Source organism: Pangasianodon hypophthalmus, chromosome 26 (assembly GCF_027358585.1).
Source record: "Pangasianodon hypophthalmus isolate fPanHyp1 chromosome 26, fPanHyp1.pri, whole genome shotgun sequence".
In the NCBI taxonomy this organism is placed as follows: Eukaryota; Metazoa; Chordata; class Actinopteri; order Siluriformes; family Pangasiidae; genus Pangasianodon; species Pangasianodon hypophthalmus.
Window position 1 is genome coordinate 2,554,433 of NC_069735.1, and position 21,093 is coordinate 2,575,525.

Below are 21,093 nucleotides of genomic sequence, written 5' to 3' on the forward strand. Positions count from 1 at the left end.
AAGCAAAGGAAACTTATTTTCTTGTTCAGAAAGGGTTGAGAGTTTATGAAGATACTCCCTTTTTGTATGCTATGGGTGACAGATGTAGTTCAAGCTGTGAAACCATAGGACTTGCTCCTGTCCATGGACCTATGCAATACTTATTTTTATGTTACCATTGCTCCAGAATACAGATGGTTCCTGTTTGATGCTGTTGGTTTCCTTCTCTCACATCATCACTTGGGTTGGTTGATGGTGAGTGTGCAGGATGACAATATACAAAGGTGGCCTCTTGCCATGTCTGCCCCTCATGCTTAGCTGTTTTTGCACTCCAGCTGCCAATGTAATGCCACTTCCACATCCTGACATTTTTCCTGCTGTGGCTCCTCTCCCAGATTCTCCAACTGATCCAAATGCTCTACTTCTTTTCATCATGTTTCTTTGTTGTGAAGCTATCAATACTTATGGCTAACCTCCTGTGGCTGTGGAAAATTTACCTGGACACCATAGAAACATACCTACTAACCTAGCCAGTAGGTAACTTACCTACTCTCATATAATCCCAATGTCTACTGCCAGTAGCACTATACAAATACATTTTTATTGAATTGGAATAAAAAGAAAGAAATACTGATGTGGTGCAATAAGTCCCAGGGTAAGGTTCACTCTAGATTCTGGTGTCTTTTTTATTTAAATAATAAACATTATATATAATGCCGTTAATGTTAGTATTAAAATAAAGGGACAAGAGACATGATGATTCAAAGCTGGAACTACCATTTCACATGACTTGCTATTAAAATGTTCTGTATAGATTTTATCACAGCACACAGTTTAAGCCACTATTTTAGTTTAAAAACAAATAAAATATGTGAATGCAATATACCATTCAATTCATGCGTTCAACAAGAATACAATAACATTTGCTACATAACATGCAAAACATTTTCATTTCATCTCATTCTTCATTAACAGCTTTATCCAGAACACAGGCCTATTCCAAGAACACATGGATCAAGATGGGAATATATCATAATTGTGACACCAGTCTAACAAAGGGCATCATACGCTCATACATATCCATACCTAGGGCAAATTAGAGTATCTATCTACTGGCATGTCTTCGGTAGGTGGGAGGACAGAGAGAATACATCAAACTCTACACTATTCTGACCCTGGAGCTGAGGCACCAACACTACCTGCTGTGTCACCATGCTACCCAACTATGAAGCAAGGTAACCTGAAATCAGTAATCATAATCAGGGTTCTTTTTTTTTTTTTTTAACCAATAATCAAAATCTGTAATATACTAAGTTGTTGCATTCAATGTGTGGCTTCCCTCTTTTGTGTGAACGCGCTGGTGTTGTCGGAGGTTAGACCTGCAAGTAAAACTCTTCCCACACTGTGAGCAGTGATAGGGCTTCTCTCCTGTATGAATGCGCTGGTGTTGTCGGAGATTAGACTTGCAAGTAAAACTCTTCCCACACTGTGAGCAGTGATACGGCTTCTCTCCTGTGTGAATGCGCTGATGAATTTGGAAACCCTCTAGATAATTAAAACTCTTCCCACATTGGGAGCAGGAATACAGCTTCTCTCCTGTGTGAACACTCTGGTGTCGTTGCAAGGTACTTTGATAAGCAAAACTCATCCCACATTCTGAGCAATGATACGGCTTCTCTCCTGTGTGAATGCGCTGGTGTCTTTGGAAACCTCCCAGTTGAGCAAACTTCTTCCCACACTCAGAGCAGTGATACGGCTTCTCTCCAGTGTGAATCCGCTGGTGTTTTTGGAAATTTCCCATTTCCGTAAAGCTCTTTCCACACTGTGAGCAGCAATACGGCTTCTGTCCTGTGTGAATGCGCTGGTGTCTTCGGAAAGTACGCTGGTAAGCAAAACTCTTGCCACACTGTGCGCAGTGGTACAGCTTCTCCCCTGTGTGAAAGCTCTGGTGTTGTTGGAGAAGACTCTGGTGAGTAAAACTCTTCTTACATTGTGAACATTTATACGGCTTGTCTCGTGTGTGAACGTGCTGGTGTATGTGGAGAGTACTCTGTTGAGAAAACCTCTTCCCACACTGTGAACACTGATACGGCTTCTCTCCTGTGTGAATGCGCTGGTGGTCATGGAGAGACGTTGGGTGAGTAAAACCCCTTCCACACTCAGAGCAGTGATACGGTTTCTCTCCTGTGTGAATGCGCTGGTGTATTTGGAGATTAATCTTTTGAATAAAAGTTTTCCCACACTCTGAGCACTGATATGGTCTCTCTCCCGTGTGAATGCGCTGGTGGAGCTGGAGAGCATTTTGGCGAGTAAAACCCCTACCACACTGTGAGCAGTGATACGGCTTCTCTCCTGTGTGAATTCGCAGGTGTGTTCGGAAATTACCCTGTTGAGCAAAACTCTTCCCACAGTGTGAGCAATGATACGGCCTCTCTCCTGTGTGCATACGCTGGTGTCGTCTGAGATAACTCGCTTGAGTAAAACTCTTCCCACAGTATGAGCACTGATACAACTTTATCTTCTTTCCCGTGTGAATAAGCTGGTGTAGTTTAAGATCACTCTGATGAATAAAACTCTCTCCACACTCTGAGCAGTGGTAAGTTTCTATCTGCATTTTACTGTTAGAGGCTGTAATGCACAAAGTACCAGAGGAGTCAGCTCCAATTGGATGACTACTGGAGCTGTTAGTAGGCATCAGATTTAATATGTCATATGCAAACGCCCCTGAACTCATCAGTCTCACATACTCCTCATTGTGGCATCTCTTGATGTGTTTGTGGAAGTGAAACAGAGATGTATAGGAAAGTGCACACAAGGAGCAGGAGAAGGGTTGCGACAGGATGCCATTCATCTCTGGAGCAAGACAAAAAAAAAAAAACATAACTTGAAATGCAATGCAAAAAAATTTAGGAAACAATATTTGTTATGGACTGCTTCAACAACAACAACAACAATAATAAAAATAATAATAAAAGACTATTCACTCTCACTGCCAAAGTAAACCAGACTGCCAACCAGGCTTTGTGACAGGCATATTACTTCCAAGCCTTTGTTATCTTTTTCAGTATTCTGACTACACTCTGCAGTCATATGACCAGTTATACCCTGTAAGTTTGACATGGCTGCTGGAAGCAAATAGTACAAGCCTGTACTCATCACTGCATTCTGTCAGACTTTTAGAAGGGACATGATTACCAAGTTGGCAACAGTTTATTGTCAGAAGACATGCTCATCACTTGGGCAATTCGTCTAGACAAACTTCTTGACAGAAGAACAACTAAGAGTCTCCATTCTCTCAAGCTCTAGAACTGTAAAAAAAACTGTTCATACCATGCTAACTGTAAAAGAACGCCAGTCCTGTCTGGAGAAAGGTTGTCTACTGGCTTCTACTATGGAGAGGCCACCCAACAGGTTGCTCAAGATCCAGTCCGACCAAGTAGCAAGGACACAATCATCTGAACAGTGCAGTACCCAACAAATGCTAGTACAATGTTATACCATTTCACCAAAACATTTTTCTTAGTTTACATAGTCCAGCAATCAGACACCTTCATTCCTTTTGCAGCACTCATTCATTGGGCAGCCAGAAACTTAATAGACGTTAACACAGTACTTTATTTTGGGACTTCAGTGCAACCTCTAAAGGACTCCATTCTTGTACAAGAATTGGACAGAAAATCAGTGGTACACTGCTGTGCTACAATTCCACAAAGAGAAAATCACTTTTCTGTTTACAGAATATCCTAATAACCCCATTGTGCTTGGTTAATCCTGGCTCAACATTCACAAATCTACAATTGGGTGAAAACCACTGGGCTTCTTATGAACAAGAAACTACACTGTGTAGAACCCATTGTTCTGAACTGTACAAACTCTGGAAGTGGAGTTTGTAGCTCTGTAACACTGTTATCTGGATCCACTGAACTGATGTAGTTACTGCACAATGAGTAATTGCCATTCCTTGGCCTTCATGGGCATACCACATAGGACCCTTTAATGCCAGGGTGACTGAGGGGGGCCCTGCCCACCTAGGGCCCCACACAAGATCAGTGGAACCTTTGTGGGTGCTGAAACATGCAATGGCATTGTCATGACCTAAAAGTACCATGTGGCCAGTCCGTTTGGTGATTTCATGATTCTGAAATGTTTCCAGGGCTTCTTTGGCAGCAGGTCCAAAGAGCAGCCCTAGCACACAGGGCAGATTCCACAGGGTAATATAACTGTGCCCTGGAAAACAGACTGACCCATTGAGGAGAATGAGAGATAAACAGAGGTAACCAGAACCACTGGATTATGTGTTAGGGGATAACATAGGAGACTCAGCCCTGAACAATATGCAGTACAGGCAGGGGAACCCCATCAAACACATTGGCAGTGATTATCCAAATTCATCAGTCAGACAGTGGGGAGTTTGGAAAAAACTCTGAACAGATAACGTTGAAAGAGAAACTGGAGAGATGAGAGGAGAATGAAGTGAACCTGACTTCACCCCAGTATGCTCCAACTAGTAGGCTCAGGGTGAATGTGTGCAGGATGACAAGGGTGCCCCACACGACTACCCTATGGCCCACTGGACAGGCAAATGACAGAGGATGTGAAATGCTCAGAGGAGATGGAGCCGAGGGGAGAACCCAACCCGGCGGGAGAAAGAGAAGTAAGTGCCACTACTGAGCAATGGCACAAAGCAGTTTGTAAAACTGACTTGTGAACTGCGCAGTGAGTGATGCTAATAAGGCTAGCAACAACAATGAAGAAAACCAATTCAAAGCTAGAAAAAAAAACTAGAAATATATGAAATACACACTCACTGCGGCAGAAGAGAAGATAGGAGATGATAACAGTCACCAGCTTTGGAGGACTGGATACCTGTAGCTCCATCCACGGTCCCAAGCTGCTAAGGGCACAGCTCCATATGGTGTACATGAAGGCTGATGTATACAAGGCAAGAAGAGGGGAGAAAGATGGCTGTATGACAGCCATATTTAGTGTATACACTGTGTCATACGTCACTTGGCACACAATAAGGTTTCTGGATGATTTTCGCCACCCCTGGCAGTCAGGAGAGGTGAAATACTGCCTGGGTGCTGATCAGCTGGACTCCCAATTGTTAGAAAGCGGCTTGTGACTATGCCAATTACACACATTTTTTAAATTCAAAAAAATCCAGCATAATCCTTCAGATTTCATCATACAGAATATGAGAAATGAAACCTTATTTTTTTTTATTGCCCCTCATCAGTGGGATGACATACAGAAAAATAAGAACTTCATAGTCTAGAATTAATTGGACAGCTTAAGATTAGTGTTTTTTTCCCCATTGCTTTCAATTTTGTAGGTTTAATTTTCTTTTGAGATTTTCATTTATATTTATCTTCTATTTGATGTTACTAATTTTTTGTACATGACATTGCTCTGGATTTTATGACCCATAGCAGTTTTTAATGCTCAGTTTTTAAAGTTTTTAATGCTACTTTAACTGATGTATACATTATTTAATCTGACTGGATCTGATTTAGTCTGACACATCACAGTAGAGCTTCCCTACTCTCTCTAACTCCCTACATAATGCCCAACAGTTATCTGCATAAAGTTTTATAAGTTTACTCCCATTGTGTATAATTAGCTCTATAGCTTGATGCTCTTCTCCTGTAGTCCAACCATCTGTATACGTGTCTTAAATCAGTGATTAACTCAGCTCATGCCATGTCCCCAAGCTAGCTGCTGCTAAGCCTCTCCTTAAGAAGTAGATTCTTGATCCGTTTGGATCTCACCCATAAAATCTCCAACACACCTTTACTATACGGAAATTTTGGAGATGTTTTTCTGGTTTCTGGAAGCGTCCTAATACAGAATCAGTGCTAGGCTAATGTGGCAAATGACCAACCGCATGTCTTGACATGTGAGTATATGTGTTGGTACTACTGGACTTGAGTACAGCATTTGACACCATTTTAATCATGATATTTTAATAGACAGGCTTTAAAACATGCTCGGTTAGACAGATTGTTATCACTGTTTTAATCAATTGGAATTATTCAGTGCCTAAAATAGTTCAATATGGTGTCCCACAAGGTTAGGCCTGCTACATTTCTGTCTTCTTGTAATTTGCAAACACAGCTACGGAAGATATATCTAAAAACACATGAACAGAAGCGTCCATCTCCTAAATGCTATTAAAAGAAATACTGATGTTGGGTACTACATCTGTCCTCAGTAAGAATGTTTTTACTCTAGAGCTTGATAGCAATTTTTAATTAAATTAAAAGATAAACATTATATATAATGCTATTCATGTTAGTATTAAAATAAGCGGATACGATACAGAATGTTAGAGAAAAAAGTTCAAAATCCATTTCATGGAACATGATTTACAGTGAAAATGTTCTTTATATATTTTAGCACACTATTTAAGCTACTATCTAAGACAAAGAAAACATATGAATGCAATATAACATTCAACACATGCTCTCAACAAGTATACAAGACCATTAGCTACATAAAATGCAGAACATTTTCATTTTCATCTCAGTTTTATGTAACAGCTATTTCCTCATTAGGGTCTATCCCAAGCCTATCCCAAGAACACTGGGAATATACCCTAAACGGGACACCAGACAACAGAGGAAATCACACACTCATGCATTTATTCACACACAGGGAATTTTAGAGTATCCATCTACTGGCATGTCTGGAAGGTGGGAGGAAGTCCTTGCAGAAACAGGGAAAACATGTCAAACTCTACACTACTGGACCCTGTAACTGTGAGGTACCAACACTACCTGCTGTGTCACCATGCTGCCCAACTATGAAACAAGTTAACCTGAAATCAGTAATTATGATCAGGTTTCTTGTTCTTGTGTCTTCAATGTACGGCTTCTCTCTTTTGTGTGAACACGCTGGTGTTGTCGGAGATTAGACTTGCAAGTAAAACTCTTCCCACACTTTGAGCAGTCATAGGGCTTCTCTCCTGTGTGAATGCGCTGGTGTTGTCGGAGATTAGTCCGGCAAGTAAAACTCTTCCCGCACTGTGAGCAATGATAGGGCTTCTCTCCTGTGTGAATGCGCTGGTGTATTTTGAGACTACTGGCACTAGTAAAATTCTTCCCACACTGTGAACAGGAATATGGCTTCTCTCCTGTGTGAACACGCTGGTGTACTTGCAATTTATGCTGGGAAGAAAAACTCTTCCCACACTGTAGGCACTGATACGGCCTCTCTCCTGTGTGAATGCGAAGGTGTCGTTGCAATCTATGCTGGAAAGAAAAACTCTTCCCACACTGCGAGCAGTGATATAGCTTCTCTTTTGTGTGAATGAGCTGGTGCTGATGCAAATTACGCTGGTGAGAAAAACTCTTCCCACACTGTGCGCAGTGGTACGGCCTCTCTCCTATGTGAATGCGCTCATGTTCTTGGAGATGAGTCCGATGAGTGAAACTTATCCCACACTGTAAGCAGTGATATGGCCTCTCTCTTTTGTGAATAGATTGGTGTTTCTGCAAACCTGCCAATTGAACAAACCTCTTTCCACACTCTGAGCAGCGATACGGCTTCTCTCCTGTGTGAACACGCTGGTGTAGCCGGAGAGCACTCTGCTGCGCAAAGGTCTTTCCACACAGCAAACAGTGAAATGGTCTCTCTCCCGTGTGAATGCGCTGGTGTGTGTTAAGATTGCTCTGGTGAGTAAAACCCCTCCCACACTCTGAGCAGCGATATGGCTTCTCTCCTGTGTGAATGCGCAGGTGTGTTCTGAGATTACTCCTTTGAATAAAACTCTTTCCACACTCTGAGCAGCGATACGGCCTCTCTCCTGTGTGAATGCGCTTGTGTGCTCGAAGATGACTCACTTGAGTAAAACTCCTCCCACAATGTGAGCACTCATAAGACTTTATCTTCTTTCCCGTGTGAAGGTGCTGGTGTAGTTCAAGCTCACGCTCTTGAATAAAACTCTCACCACAATCTGAGCAGTGGTGAGTTTTTATTTGCATTTGACTGTTAGAGGTTGTAATGCACAAAGTACTGGAGGAGTCAGCTCTAATTTGATGACTACTGGAGCTGTTGGTAGGCATCAGATTTAATTTTTCATAGGTAATCTCTCCTGAATTCATCAGTCTCACATACTCCTCATAGTGGCATCTCTTGATATGTTTGTGGAAGTGAAATAAAGATGTATAGGAAAGTGCACACAAGGAGCAGGAGAAGGCTTGCAACAGGATGCCATTCATTTCTGGAGCAGGACAAAAAAAACAGACAACTTCAATTTTTAAGTTTTTTAAATTTTTAGGAAACAATATTTTTTATGAACTGCTTCAAAAACAACAAGAATAATGTTTATTACTAGTATCAGTAGTAGTAGCCAACCAAGCCATGTAGTTCAACACAACCAATAACAAAACACTTTCACATCCGAGCACAACTTTCACATCCGAGCACTAACATACTAATCTTTACACACCACCAGAGGCAGTATGACTCTTGGTAAATAACAAGTACAAACCCACACGCTAGAAAAGGGGCTGATCTAACACGGAAGTGAGGCAGCAGCCTCTGGTAGCAGCTTCATAGATTTAGACCAGATTTAATTCCTCCATGGAATGCCCAGTACATAGAAATGCTCCAGCTACAGTGACAAGACAATGACACCTGTTATGATTGGTTTAGCTCCTGTAGTTACTCCCAAGGCACAGAGCAAATTCCCATGTCAACAACGGAGGCCTTAGTACATTCACTAAGCCAAAACAATCAGGTGAACCACCAAACCTCAAATCTCACGCACTGAATAAAAGGGAGCTTATTGAGGAAATAAGACCTTAGGATAAAATGCCAGTTTGGGAAGGATGACCCCAGAACCAGCAACATTCTACAGCAAGCAGTGTAGGCTTATCAACAGTGCATTGATTTTAACCACATGGTGGGCTAAAGAAATCACCAATAGAAAAGCAGTCTTTGGTGATATTCAATAGAGGCCTACTGATGGCTCAAAGGGTAGATCAAAGAAAGTGAACACCACATCCCATCGCAGGAGTGGTAAAGGTCCCAGGAACAATAAGAATATCATCAATGCATTAAACTGATCCACCATTCATAATGTACCAGAATGTAACCTGACCCAGAAGTCCTTCCTGAGTGGTAGCTTCTATAACAAGTTCCCCCAGAAGAATCTTCAGCATAGACATTAAAGTAATACTGCTGACCTGTCCATCTGTTCGCCAATGGATATAGACCCAAAATATCAGGTGGAACTGGTGGGGAAAACCACAGCAGGCAGTTTGTCAAGTCAAAAGCCTGACTTACCTGTGGGTGCAGTTGCCCTCACCTCAAGAAAACCACTACAGTGACAGGGCATCTCTCACCTTACTGCTTGGCTCTGGATGCAAGTAAGAAGAGCAATAAAAGACGAAACAGGGCAATACCAGCACGAGTGACAAAAAATAAAATGGGTGATGCTTTTATGCTGTGGAGGCATTCTGTTGGCTTGGTTTAGGTCCACTTGTTCCCAATTTAATACAAAGCTCTTCTGACTGATCATGCTTCTATCATGACGGGAGTGGTTTCTTCCAAGACGTCCCCGCCCCATCCACAGGGCACAAGGGCTCACTGAGTGGTGTGGTGGTTATCAAAATGATCTCAGATCTCAACCCAGTTGAATACTTGTGTATGAGCTTTAGACAGTGCTCCCCACCACCATCAAAACACCGACTGAGAGAACGTCTTCAGGAAGAACAGTGTTCCATCTCTTCAGTAACACTGCATTAACAGTAGAGACTTCAAGTCACACTGAGGGTGTTCTGGCGACTCATAGTGCCCAAAACCTTACTATGCACATTACATTTTTTTCCTTTAATATGTCACCCATCTGTAAGTCTGTAGGTGGCAAAGATAAAAGGAGTTGGCCAACCTTGCTTCCCTGGGAGGAACACATTATCTGACAGCTAGATGTGTTCCAACAGACTAGACCATTTTTTGCTCATGCCATAGTAATGTAAAACTTTAGAGAGTCTTTAGGGCTTTGTCTGGCACAACTGATTTTTGGACATTCACCAATGAAGGTATTAAAAAAGACTCATTTCCATTACAAAAGATTGATGACTGCATTGACGTTGACTGGATCTGCTCAATACATGACTATCTACATGATCTTGTATTAAGAGATCCTGCAAATGCCTAGAGACTCTGAGTTTCACTCCAGATTCACTCTTAAAGTGTCAAGTGATGGTACTTAGCCTTTACAATGCACCTGTTACCTTTAAAAGACTAGTGAAACAATTAGGTTACATATGTACCCATGATCTATGAACTCGGGATAACCTCCAATGGTGTTTCAACACCTTGATACCTCCTAGTGTGCATGCACACACATATCAATATCTTTAATATAAAGTCATTTGGAACTGACTCACCCTCTGTCAATCCCAAGGTACTTGAGGTACATAACCTTAAACAGGAACCCTGAGTTTGGTCACAAGGTCACACTGAATCCATCTGGTTGTCAGAGCATGCAGGGCAATCTTACTGCCAAGGCATGCAGTCCTCCCAGCCCTCTGCAGAGGTGACTGTCAGCCAAAAATGCTGTCTATAATAATATCCCATCTATATGAGCATCTTGTCTGAGTCTGAATGGCATGGGATTAAGAGATTCCAACACAAGGAGGAGATTATATCTGATTCCTGAGGAGCATGGCAATTGAAGGCCACCTAGTTTCTTTCAGAAACACTCCTATAGGCTTAAAAGCTCCCAGCATAGAAGGCACTCAAGCCTTGTAAGCTGCCCCATTGTACTGACCTGGTGGATAAGTCATTCTCCAGGGGTTATCATTGGTGAGATAGTTCCAAAAAGTTCCAACAGTTCGAACAAGTCAGAATCCCACCAATACCACGACCATCCATGGCCTGGAGTCTAGAGAGCAAAATTGGTCATGCTCTCTTCATGGGAGGGATGGCATACTCTCCCACCCCTTTCAATCACAGCGACATTAGCTGTCGAGTGGGTGTTTCTGAAAGAAGCTAGGTATAAAAAATAAATAAATAAATAAAAATAATAATAAAATACGTAAAAACTTGTCAGTCACAAATACAGTTAGGAAGGAGAGGTTTTTTTTTTCCAGAAAGGTGCTGGGAAAAAAAAAACTCTGCTTCCTGAGAGTTGGAGCTCATGTCCTGCTTATTGGGACAAGTATATGTTCCTGTCTGGGGTTAGCTGCAGGCTCTACTGATTTCCAAGATCACTTTAATTCCAACCACCCTTGCAGGGATTACTACTGTAGGTGCGGTTCACGGTTCAAGAATGGCAGCAAGACCTGGAACCGCCATAGCGGCCTACCGAAGCTGGTAAGGCAACCCCAAAAGTATGATGACGAAAGCCCAGAGTGATGACGGCACGAAGGGACTCACTGATATGACACAGTCTAACAAATGAGCTTAAAAGACTCATATGAGGACCACTATCCTTCTGGATTTGGAATAGAATCCCTTGTTCTGACCATGGGATCTATCTTTCAAATGGGCTACTTGCACTTAGGGGCTTTGTTACTCAGGGCTCCCCCTGTTAGCAACAGCACAAGCTACTCTGCAGTAAACTGCATGGACTAACATTGATTTGGGTGTTTGTTTCTGTTAATAGTCGTTTTCTTACTTTCATAGTTGTGTATTTATGATTGAGCATAAAGTTTGAAGCCTTTCTTCGGCTTACTAGAAGAGACTTTGCAAGTATTCTTACATATCCAATTAACATTATGGACATTCAGCTTCGAGAGCTCGTGCAGAGACTGAAAACCGTGAAAATGCCACAACTACGAATGTAGTTTCTGAGGAAATTCATGTCCTTCATGAATGGCTCCATGGGATGGAGGTATCCACGGTTAATAATAAGTCAATAGTGCAGACAAAAAGTGTGATATTTGTACTTTAATGGCTCAAACAAGTCACAGACTGTTTGGCGCCTACCAGCAGCCTCTGTGGCTGGTAAAGGCTGCCAGATACTGTCGAAGCTGAAGGTGCATCTCCCGGCTTAGCTGGCGGTTCACAGTCTGCTGGGAAAAATTTCCCAGACACAGCTATCGACATAGCATGAGAGCTTTGACCATTTTATTGGCTCAGCATCACTGCATAATTAGCACAGGGAATCTTCCAACTGAAGACCACTGTTCTACCATAATCAGTGCCAAGATGAGTGACACATTGCTGGTGTCTGTCCCCGGTTTCCAGAAACGCTAGAACTTGACTGCTCAAGCATGACTCCTGTAGCATGGTTTGTAAGTTCTCAGAGCTGAATCTGTGCATATCACAAAAGAATGAGCGGTGGCAGACAGAACCGGCTCCTGCTATAATAAGCACTTCACCAACAGGCGCAAGCTTTCGCTGTACATGGCTTCTATTCTACAATCATTTAAGCTGAGCCACTTCTGACACCAGGGCATGAGTCTCCTTTTTGATGGCTGTGTCTCAGCCACAGTTCTCTACCAAACAACACAGGCCATTGCCACTTTGAGGTTGGGTTTATGGCCCTCTAGAGCCTTTCTTCTTAGTCTGCTAGCTGGAGAGGGGAAAGAAGGTGGGAGGGCCAGACAACTGCGTGTCACGTTACGTCACTACAGCAGAAACAATACCAGGAACTGTTTACTGAAATAGCTGCAGTTTTAACCCCTAGCCTGAGCATTTACTCAGTTTTTTGGGGCTTAATTACCCATTAACAACTTCAGGAATGTTCGCAAACCTGAAGTCAGGACTGTAAATAAATGTAACGCATTATCAGCTGTAACTAAACTCATTATAAATTTGAATTAAATTATATCAAGTGCACGTGCACATGCTCTTTGGTAAACAGGAGCAGAGACTGATTGAATTCTTGTATGACAAAGTAGCCCTGATTAACAACACGTTTTGAGAGCTAAGACATTTGCGGCTTCATTTGTTTGGCAGTATATACAAAGGAAGCTAAGATGCATCAAAGAAAGATGTTTCGTGCTTCTGGTCCACAGTCAGACAGCAGACAATTAAGGTTTGTATAGAACTATAAAATAGCAAAAACATATTATGGAATACAACACAATTAATTTTTTTTTTCAATCTTAAATCCTCGGACACCACGTATTCCGACAGACATTTAAATCACAATAGTTGGAACCACAATAGTTGGAATCTATCTGTGATTCCTGTCGTGTGATTCCATCTGTGATTCCAATCGTCCCAAGACTACTATGCATGAAACTTCTGACAGCTGCCTCTTTGAAATGATCAAAGTGTACAACACAGTGTACTGTAAACAGCAAAGTCAGTAATACCCAGACTCACCACGACCATTCTACGACTATTCTAAGGAGCAACCCACTCTGCACTTCACTGTTGATGCACAGCACAGTGCACTGTAAACAGTGGGTTCTGCAATTCTGCAACTCATTCAGCAAATCAAAAGCACTAATCCAAGGACTAACCACCAAGTTGCTACTTTACTATAGAGCAAACGGCTGTGAAAGCATAAATCGCTGAGCGAACCAGAGACTGAAATCAGAAACCTCTCAGTGGTGACTTAACCCCAAACTCTGTTTACCGCTGAAGATCTCTTGAAGACGTAGGTTAACTACTAGTGATTGAAGCCTTGGAAGTTGCCCAGAAGGCTTTGCTGAGAGACACCAAGGCTAACCTTGCTCAGTGTTGATGTAGGAAGATGGAGGGCTACCACTCCAGCACAAAAATGCAAGTTAGTGAAGAGCAAACTCACCCCACCACACTCCTGACTCAGTGTTATAATCATGTAATTACGAAGACAAACCCACTCATGGCCTTCTCACACCAAGGGTACACCAAGCGCCCAGTACACCGTTGGACACCGCCCCCCAATCCATTAACCTGTAGCCAATTGAAGACCTGAGAAACTAACATGGAGGACAGGTTCAACTAAAGCTCTGACTAAGATTAGAAGCTGTTACACAGATAGCCCCAAAACACCTGATTTGTACGAAGGCAAAAAGAATTAAAACAGAATACCAGCCAATATTGATGGCATTTTACTTTGTCATAAGGTCACCACGTAACTTTGTGTTAAAGGTTTCTACATATGTGTGCACGTGCACAACAAGGTATCAAAGTGTTAAAACGCCACCCCTTGCAGTTAGGAGGAGTGGAATAGAACTACTATTCCTAATACTCTCAACTGTGCAGCCTATTCAGATATTTAAGAATCTTTGAAAGAAATTTTAGCTGACTGGTTAAGGCCAGTCTTGTTCAACACCTTTTCACTTAGTTAGTTCCTATCTTTCCTACAACCTCCAGTGTCAACACCCAAGTCAACCAACATGTCCACTCATGTCCCAATCCCCTCACGGCCCATGATCAAGCCCTCAGAGAGATGTTGATTTGGTTGGTAACAAAGGCCAAGTGGGAAATCAACTCTAGTTCAGCAACATGAAGTAGAGGTTACTTCCAGCCCAGGGATAGCAAGCAGGTCCGGTTTAAGCCCTGAAGTCAATATATACCTAATACCACTAGTTCTAGCCAAATAATGATTAGTTTGTGGTCCCACCAACAACGGAACACACTGGATTAACCAATGACATAGTCACACTTGGGAAGTTGGCAGTAGAGCAACTCAATATACTAGTAAGCTGGAGAATCTTAAACAAGTGAGTTGCCCCAGAATGGACATGGTCAATGAAAACTGCTTATATGTATGTATGCTAAAAACAAGAGAATCAATGCTTTCCATGTATAAAAGGCATTTACGTTACTTCACTTACGGTACCCGCTTCACAAGTCTTATTACCTGAATCTGTCTGCATGAGCATAAAGCGTATGTAGTATGTACCAAGTATGCTTTTTTTAAAAAAAATCATAGTCTAAATAAGCATAATGAAATTAAAATGTTGGTACATAACCATTTGTGGAACACTTTTTGTTCCAGAGGTATTCGAATGCAGGACTGAGATCTTTGGCGTATTCCTCGTCGTAGCCCACTAGAAGCTCCTGTCCTGGTTTGATGGGTCGACAGCAACGGTAGAAAATCCCTCCTTGATACTGAAATGCCATGAGATTCTGATCTTCATCAGTACAAGCACAATTCACATACCTGAAAAATGCGAAATAGTGACAAAGCAAGAGCAAGAAAAGAGAAAAGTAAGACAAAGAGCAACAGAAAAGCATATGACAGTAAATTAGTGGCAGGGGAAAGACAAGGTTTTTCAACTGAATTAATTAAATAAGTGACTCCAAATGATCTAACAGCCATCAGCAGTGTATTCCTCACCTCATCCAGTTAGCATGTATCTCATTCGTAGCATCTATGTATTCCTCTCGCTGCCTGTCCTTGTACATCTGCAAAAATATCGCACAGTTACATTCTGTGCATTAACATACATAATTGTTTTAAAATCAACGATGATGTTTAAGGTAAAGTACCATGTGCAATTACTCTTTTACCAATCATTATGAAGATGTCCTTGTGATTTACCGGTGCTTAGTTTGAATTTAAATTATTTTAATATTTTTTGATTATATTACTCACCACCCATGAATAACCACTGTTCATTGCTTCCTCTCTGTCTACCGGGTCTCCCTGGTAGGGTCCGAAGTGTGCTCCAACTGGAACAGTCTCTCCCTTATTAAACACTCCCAGGCCTGCATCAGGAACATCGGACTTCCGAATCTCTAGTCCAGGTGGAAGGGTTCGTCTGGCACGGTCAGCGACCCCCATGGGAACAGGAGCATCAGGAATGAATAGAGCCGGACCGTGAACCTCGCACTTGCTGACGAAAAAGCATTTGCAAGCCTCGCAGTCTGGAAGGAGAGAATGCAATGGAACAAATGAAATGGAAAAAAAAGACTTTACTTTGACTGCATATGGGTATGTTATTTATGTGTTCAAGTAAGTTATCATGTATCCTTGTTTCAAGCACTTTAATATTTGTCAATGTGATCATTCAAGTAGGATATTGGTGTTCAAGTACTTTAGACTTATCTCTGTAGTTTATCTCTGTTAACGTAGTTAATGTCTATCTGTTCGTGTAGTTCATCTTTGTTCAGCTGATTTATCATTTATCCTTGCTCGAGTAGCTTATGTGCATTTAGACAGTCGTGCATGTGCTCAAATAGTTTTTCTGTGTTCATGTAGGCATCAACTTGCGTGTTGAGCTAGTTTATGATTTATCCGTTTCAGTAGTTCATCAGGTAGTTTATCGTTCATTATCCATGTTTAAGTAGCTTGTGTGTGTTCAGGTACGCTATCGTGCACCCGTGGTCAGGTAGTTTATCTGTGTTCATATAGTTTGTGTGTGCAGGTAGTTCATCATTTATCCATGTTCCAATGGTTTTTCAGTGTTGAGGTAGTTTACCATTCATTTACCTGTGTTCAAGCAGTTTGTGTGTGTTCAGGTAGTTTATCAGTGTTTAGATATATATCTCAGTTATCCATCTTCAAGAGGTTTATCTGTGTTCAGATATTTACAAATGTTCAGATAGGTTATCATGTAACCATGTTTAAGGCAAGACACTACAGATATTGACACATGACTATTTTTGCAATGTCAATCTTTTCAGACTTTTTTTTTGTGATAAATGGCATCCACAGCATCTCTTTTCTTACACTGTAGTAATCTTATTTGACTGAAAAGCTTGTGTCCTGCTATATATTTCAATGTATGCCATTTTGATACATATCAATTTCCTTTATAAAACTTAGAAACCACACCTACTGAAGCACTAATATATAAAATCACATTATATTTTTAAAAACACATTTTCTCAAAATATGTTTTTTTTTCCCTCTATATTCAAGACCAAAAATCTCAGTTTCTAGAAGACCTGTATTCAGGATATTACAGAGGATGTTTCCAGATGTTGATCATTGTTGGATTTGTATTAGAACATTTCAGAGAGAAATCCTTCATAAGCTGAAAAATGATATTTAAAAAAAAAAAAAAAAAAAATTCTATAAACAGTGTATGGTATTTTGTTAAACAATAAAGAAATGATGTTCCAAAAACATCTGTAAGTGCCATCAACCAAAGATTAGATTTTTGGTTTTATTTTAGGTCTCACATGATCCAAACGTACATATATTTATTTCGCTGTAGTCTTGTTTGCATAAATAAATGTCTTTATTTAAAAAATAAAAATAAAAATAAATAAAATAAGAATATCAGCTCATTGTTTTAAAATACTACCTGTAGTGTCTTGCCTTAAATAGCTTATTTTGTAGTATATAAGGAAGATATAGTGCACTACATAGGGCGTGTCACTGAGTGGACTCCGATGTGCCCTGCTGTCTTACAGAGGTAGTCGTCATCTTCAGGATCTTCCTCCTTAATGCAGATGATATTCAGTCTGTCGAGATCATTTCCCTGATCGTCAGCGTTCAGCTCCAGAGACTCTTCCTTCAAGCAGTGTCCTAACATGCACACAGATGAAGAAACACACACACAGTCAGACACACCGACAGAGGTCCATCGACATGTTTACAGAGGCCAAGTATCTGTGCACCAACCGGACTCGTCGGATCCAAACTCGTCGTCGAGAAGTTCGTTCTGTTCGTCCACGGGGTTCACGAGTCCTTCAGAGTGCGATGTTTCTCCGCTCGTACAAGTCTGTGTCTGGACATCATCAACCTGACAGCCGCAGAAAAATTATTTGGCAAATTTTTAAAAAAACTGTCAAATTAAAGGCTTTTCATCAAGTGAACGTCAGTTAATTGGGATTCCTGGGTGTTCATCTGCCTTGTGATGTCACATGCGCATGCAGGGTCTCGGAGTACTTTCACATATGCAGTGTTTAGTCCGTTTGAATCAAACCCTGCTGCGTTTTGTCTGCGCAGGTGAGAACAGAGATCAGAATCAGGTGAGGACCAAAACAACCGGTCCGAGACCATCTCCATGAGCGCGGTTCAACTGCAGCAAGAAAGTGATTCGATCCTGAATCACCTCAAATATGAGGAAGGGAACGAAACACAGTGTGTGCTTTGAGTTGAAGATGATGACCAAAAAAAAAAAAAAAAAAAAAAAAAAAACTAAGGACAGAGTTTGTATGAGTATGTGCTGCGGAAATGCGACGTGTTCTGGAGATTTGAACATACGGGCCAAAAAAATAAATAAATAAATACATAAAGGATGTGATGCACAAAATGTTTTACATTCATAGTCATTTCTATAATTATCTAGTAAGATATTTAGCACAGCGACGTGTTCTCAGTGTTTGGGCATGTTTTTGTATTTGATTTCTAAGCCCACTTGGTAAAGGTCGCATTTCTGACCAATGAATAAAGGAGTTTTTCGAGAAGGGTCTGTCTGCGTCCTGCAAGACTACAAATCACGGCTATTATAAGGAACGCCTAGTAGCAAATCACACTACACAACATTACCACGCCCACTGGAAAACAGGCGTGCAAATTTCATCAATTTCCCTAAAATTAACCCTATGCTTGTGGGCGTAACTTGTAAGGGGCGTGGTTTGTAATCCTGATGAATATTTAACATTGTTGTGGGTGTAATTTGTAAGGGGCGTGGTTTGTAATCCTGACGGCGTGAGTATCACCACCTAGCGGCCTGGGGGGATTATTATTATAATTTTTTTTTTATTTTTTTTTTTTATAAATTTTGCATGTTTTTTAATTTATCTTTTTTTCACTCCTGTAACTTAAGAAGAGACTAATTTATGTAAGGAATAACACACTCCAGTCCATGCTGATATACAAAATTAATGCACACTGGGGTGGTGTGATGCAGCACAACGTGCAAGTGGAGTGCCGCTACCCCCCAAAGTGCATTGTTTTGTGTAAAGCGCAGCCTGGAGTGTGTTATTCCACTTATACAACAGCAATTGTATAACGATTACAATTCCAGTGATTAAAATTCATTTATTAATGAACGACATGGCATGCATTTTAACGGTTCAGTCTGATTTAATGTTGTAGAACATCCGAGAGACAAGTTAGTTCCTGTTCCTATGTTATAGCGATAAACAGTTATTCTTCACCAGCTTCACTCTCTCTCTCAAAATATCAATGTTTAACCTATTGTCATGGTCGTAACTTGTAAGAAGCGTGGTTTGTAATCCTACAGGATGCAGACGGATACACTTGACTTTTCAGCCCTACACACTCCCCAGCCAATTGTGGGTTTTGTTTTGGTTTTTTTTGGCTTTTCGGTTCGTTTCATTGAGAAAAGAAACTAAACCAAAATATGAATTTCTCTCTGTCTTGGACTCGTACCAAGCACGAACCGGACGAATAGGTGTGAACGCATCCTCAGAGAAAGCTTCTGCTATCGAGCCTTCGCCCTGTCAGATGATACGGGAGAGCTAGCTAGGAACCTGGGAACTAACAAAAGACCAAAATCTGGAGAATATGGCGGTTAAAAACAAGCATGATTTAGAAGAATACCTGTGAGAGAGCAGGATCAGGAACCTGCGTCCGAGGCATCGCAAGACACCACCGTCTGTAGAAAAACACTTCATTTTATTAAAAAGTATAGAAATATACAACATATTTTTACATACAAGAGAGCTTCACAAAGGAAAAAGACATCGGCCTCAATTGCGAAACATACAATTATTTCAGTCAATGATGGCAAATTAGTGTTTTTTTCAGTAAGGAATGTGGGGGAAACATTCACTCACTAACAGCAGCTTCATTCCCAATCTCTCAGATGTTAGCTAGCATGCTAACACCTAGCTGAATGCTAACAGCTAAAGCTTTTGTGATGAATGCAAACGTTACACTGCAGTGGGCAGATTACAGATAGGTGTTTTGCTCAGATTTTCAGCGCCACAGGTTACATTTAACATTTATTAAGACTTTATTTGCTGCTTGGCGCTAAATTATCACACACATTTATGATAAATGAGAAATGTGTAATGATGTTTAAAAATGCAGCCGAACAGAACAATGTAAGCTAGCTACACTAACCTGGTTATTTAACCCAGAAAAACTCAATACATTGCTAATTCATAAAGAAATCAATTCCATAATCATCCGTTAACATCATTCAAAGCAATTTCACAAGGACCTCTATTCAAGTAAACAATGAAACTAGCTGAACCAGCACCCTAACGATTCACTATGGCTGAATCCCAAATAGCGTCCCTATGGATATGAAGTGCACTACAAAGGGCGTAGACGGCATTGTTTTCGCAGCCTATGTAGTGCGCGTGCACAGGAAGTGGAAGTTGATTTGGGATTCAGCCACTCACCGTTAGCCGAGCAGCTCAGCCAGCGAGGGTCGGTTTAATTTATCTCAGACACAATAACGAGCAATAATTTGTTTTTAACTCGATCAGATTAACTTAGTCATATTAAAACTCGGTCGGAATTGTTGCTTTTTTGATGATTAGCTGAGTGAGACAGAGAGAGACAGAGCTCAGTTTCCCAAGCCGAAAAAAATGCAGAGCGTCACCGTCGCCAGTGGAAAAAAAAATTTTCTTCTTCGCTGAATTTATTCCGATAAGTAATTAAAGGAGTGAGTTATCGCCCCCTAGCGGCCTGGCGGAATTATTATTATTATTGTTAATAGGTTTTTTGTTTTTGTTTTTTTTTTGCCTTTTTTAAAATAAATTTTGCATGTTTTTTTAATTTATCTTTTTTTCACCACCGACACATCCTGTAACTTAAGAAGAGACTAATTTATGTAAGGAATAACACACTCCAGTCCATGCTGTTATACAAAATTAATGCACACTGGGGTGGTGTGATGCAGCACAACGTGCAAGTGGAGTGCCGCTACCCCCCAAAGTGCATTGTTTTGTGAAAAGCGCAGCCTGGAGTGTGTTATTGCGCTTATACAACAGCGACTGTCTAACGATTACAATTCCAGTGATTAAAATTAATTTATTAATGAATGACACAGTGTGCATTTTAACAGTTCGTAGTCTGGTTTAATGTTGTAGAACATCCGAGAGACAAGTTAGTTCCTGTTAGCACCTATGTTATAGTGATAAACAGTCATTCTTCACCAGCTTCTCTCTCTCTCTCTCCCTCTCTCTCTCTCTCTCTCTCTCTGCCTCTCTCAAAAATCACAGCCTGTCAGTTTACAGAGAAATTGGACAGTGTTAACTCCTTTGTCTTGTTGAATTTCTCAAACTAGGAAATCTTCCCTGAGCTGAGATTATTATTATTATTATTATTATTATTATTATTAT

General features: G+C 41.0%; 1 protein-coding gene across 4 annotated transcripts; it reads right to left on the reverse strand.

Moving 5' to 3' along the window:
* Positions 1–645: 645 nt before the first annotated feature.
* Positions 646–20,395, reverse strand: LOC113535562 (zinc finger protein 585A). 4 transcript variants are annotated; one of them, XM_026928963.3, is made up of 9 exons: positions 20,149–20,395; positions 19,340–19,394; positions 17,450–17,570; positions 17,237–17,353; positions 15,473–15,744; positions 15,215–15,282; positions 14,847–15,037; positions 6,859–8,203; positions 646–2,495 (listed from the first exon to the last, which is right to left on the reverse strand). In XM_026928963.3, the coding sequence occupies exons 2-9, from the start codon at positions 19,376–19,378 to the stop codon at positions 1,289–1,291; spliced, it is 3,360 nt and encodes a 1,119-aa protein (XP_026784764.2). In that variant the 5' UTR covers positions 19,379–19,394; positions 20,149–20,395; the 3' UTR covers positions 646–1,288. The 4 variants fall into 4 exon arrangements, with proteins under 4 accessions (XP_026784764.2, XP_026784761.2, XP_026784762.2 ...); XM_026928960.3 differs by lacking the exon at positions 6,859–8,203 and having other exon boundaries at positions 646–2,832; positions 20,149–20,394; XM_026928961.3 differs by lacking the exons at positions 6,859–8,203; positions 20,149–20,395 and adding an exon at positions 19,865–20,142 and having other exon boundaries at positions 646–2,832.
* Between the last annotated feature and the right edge of the window lie 698 nt (positions 20,396–21,093).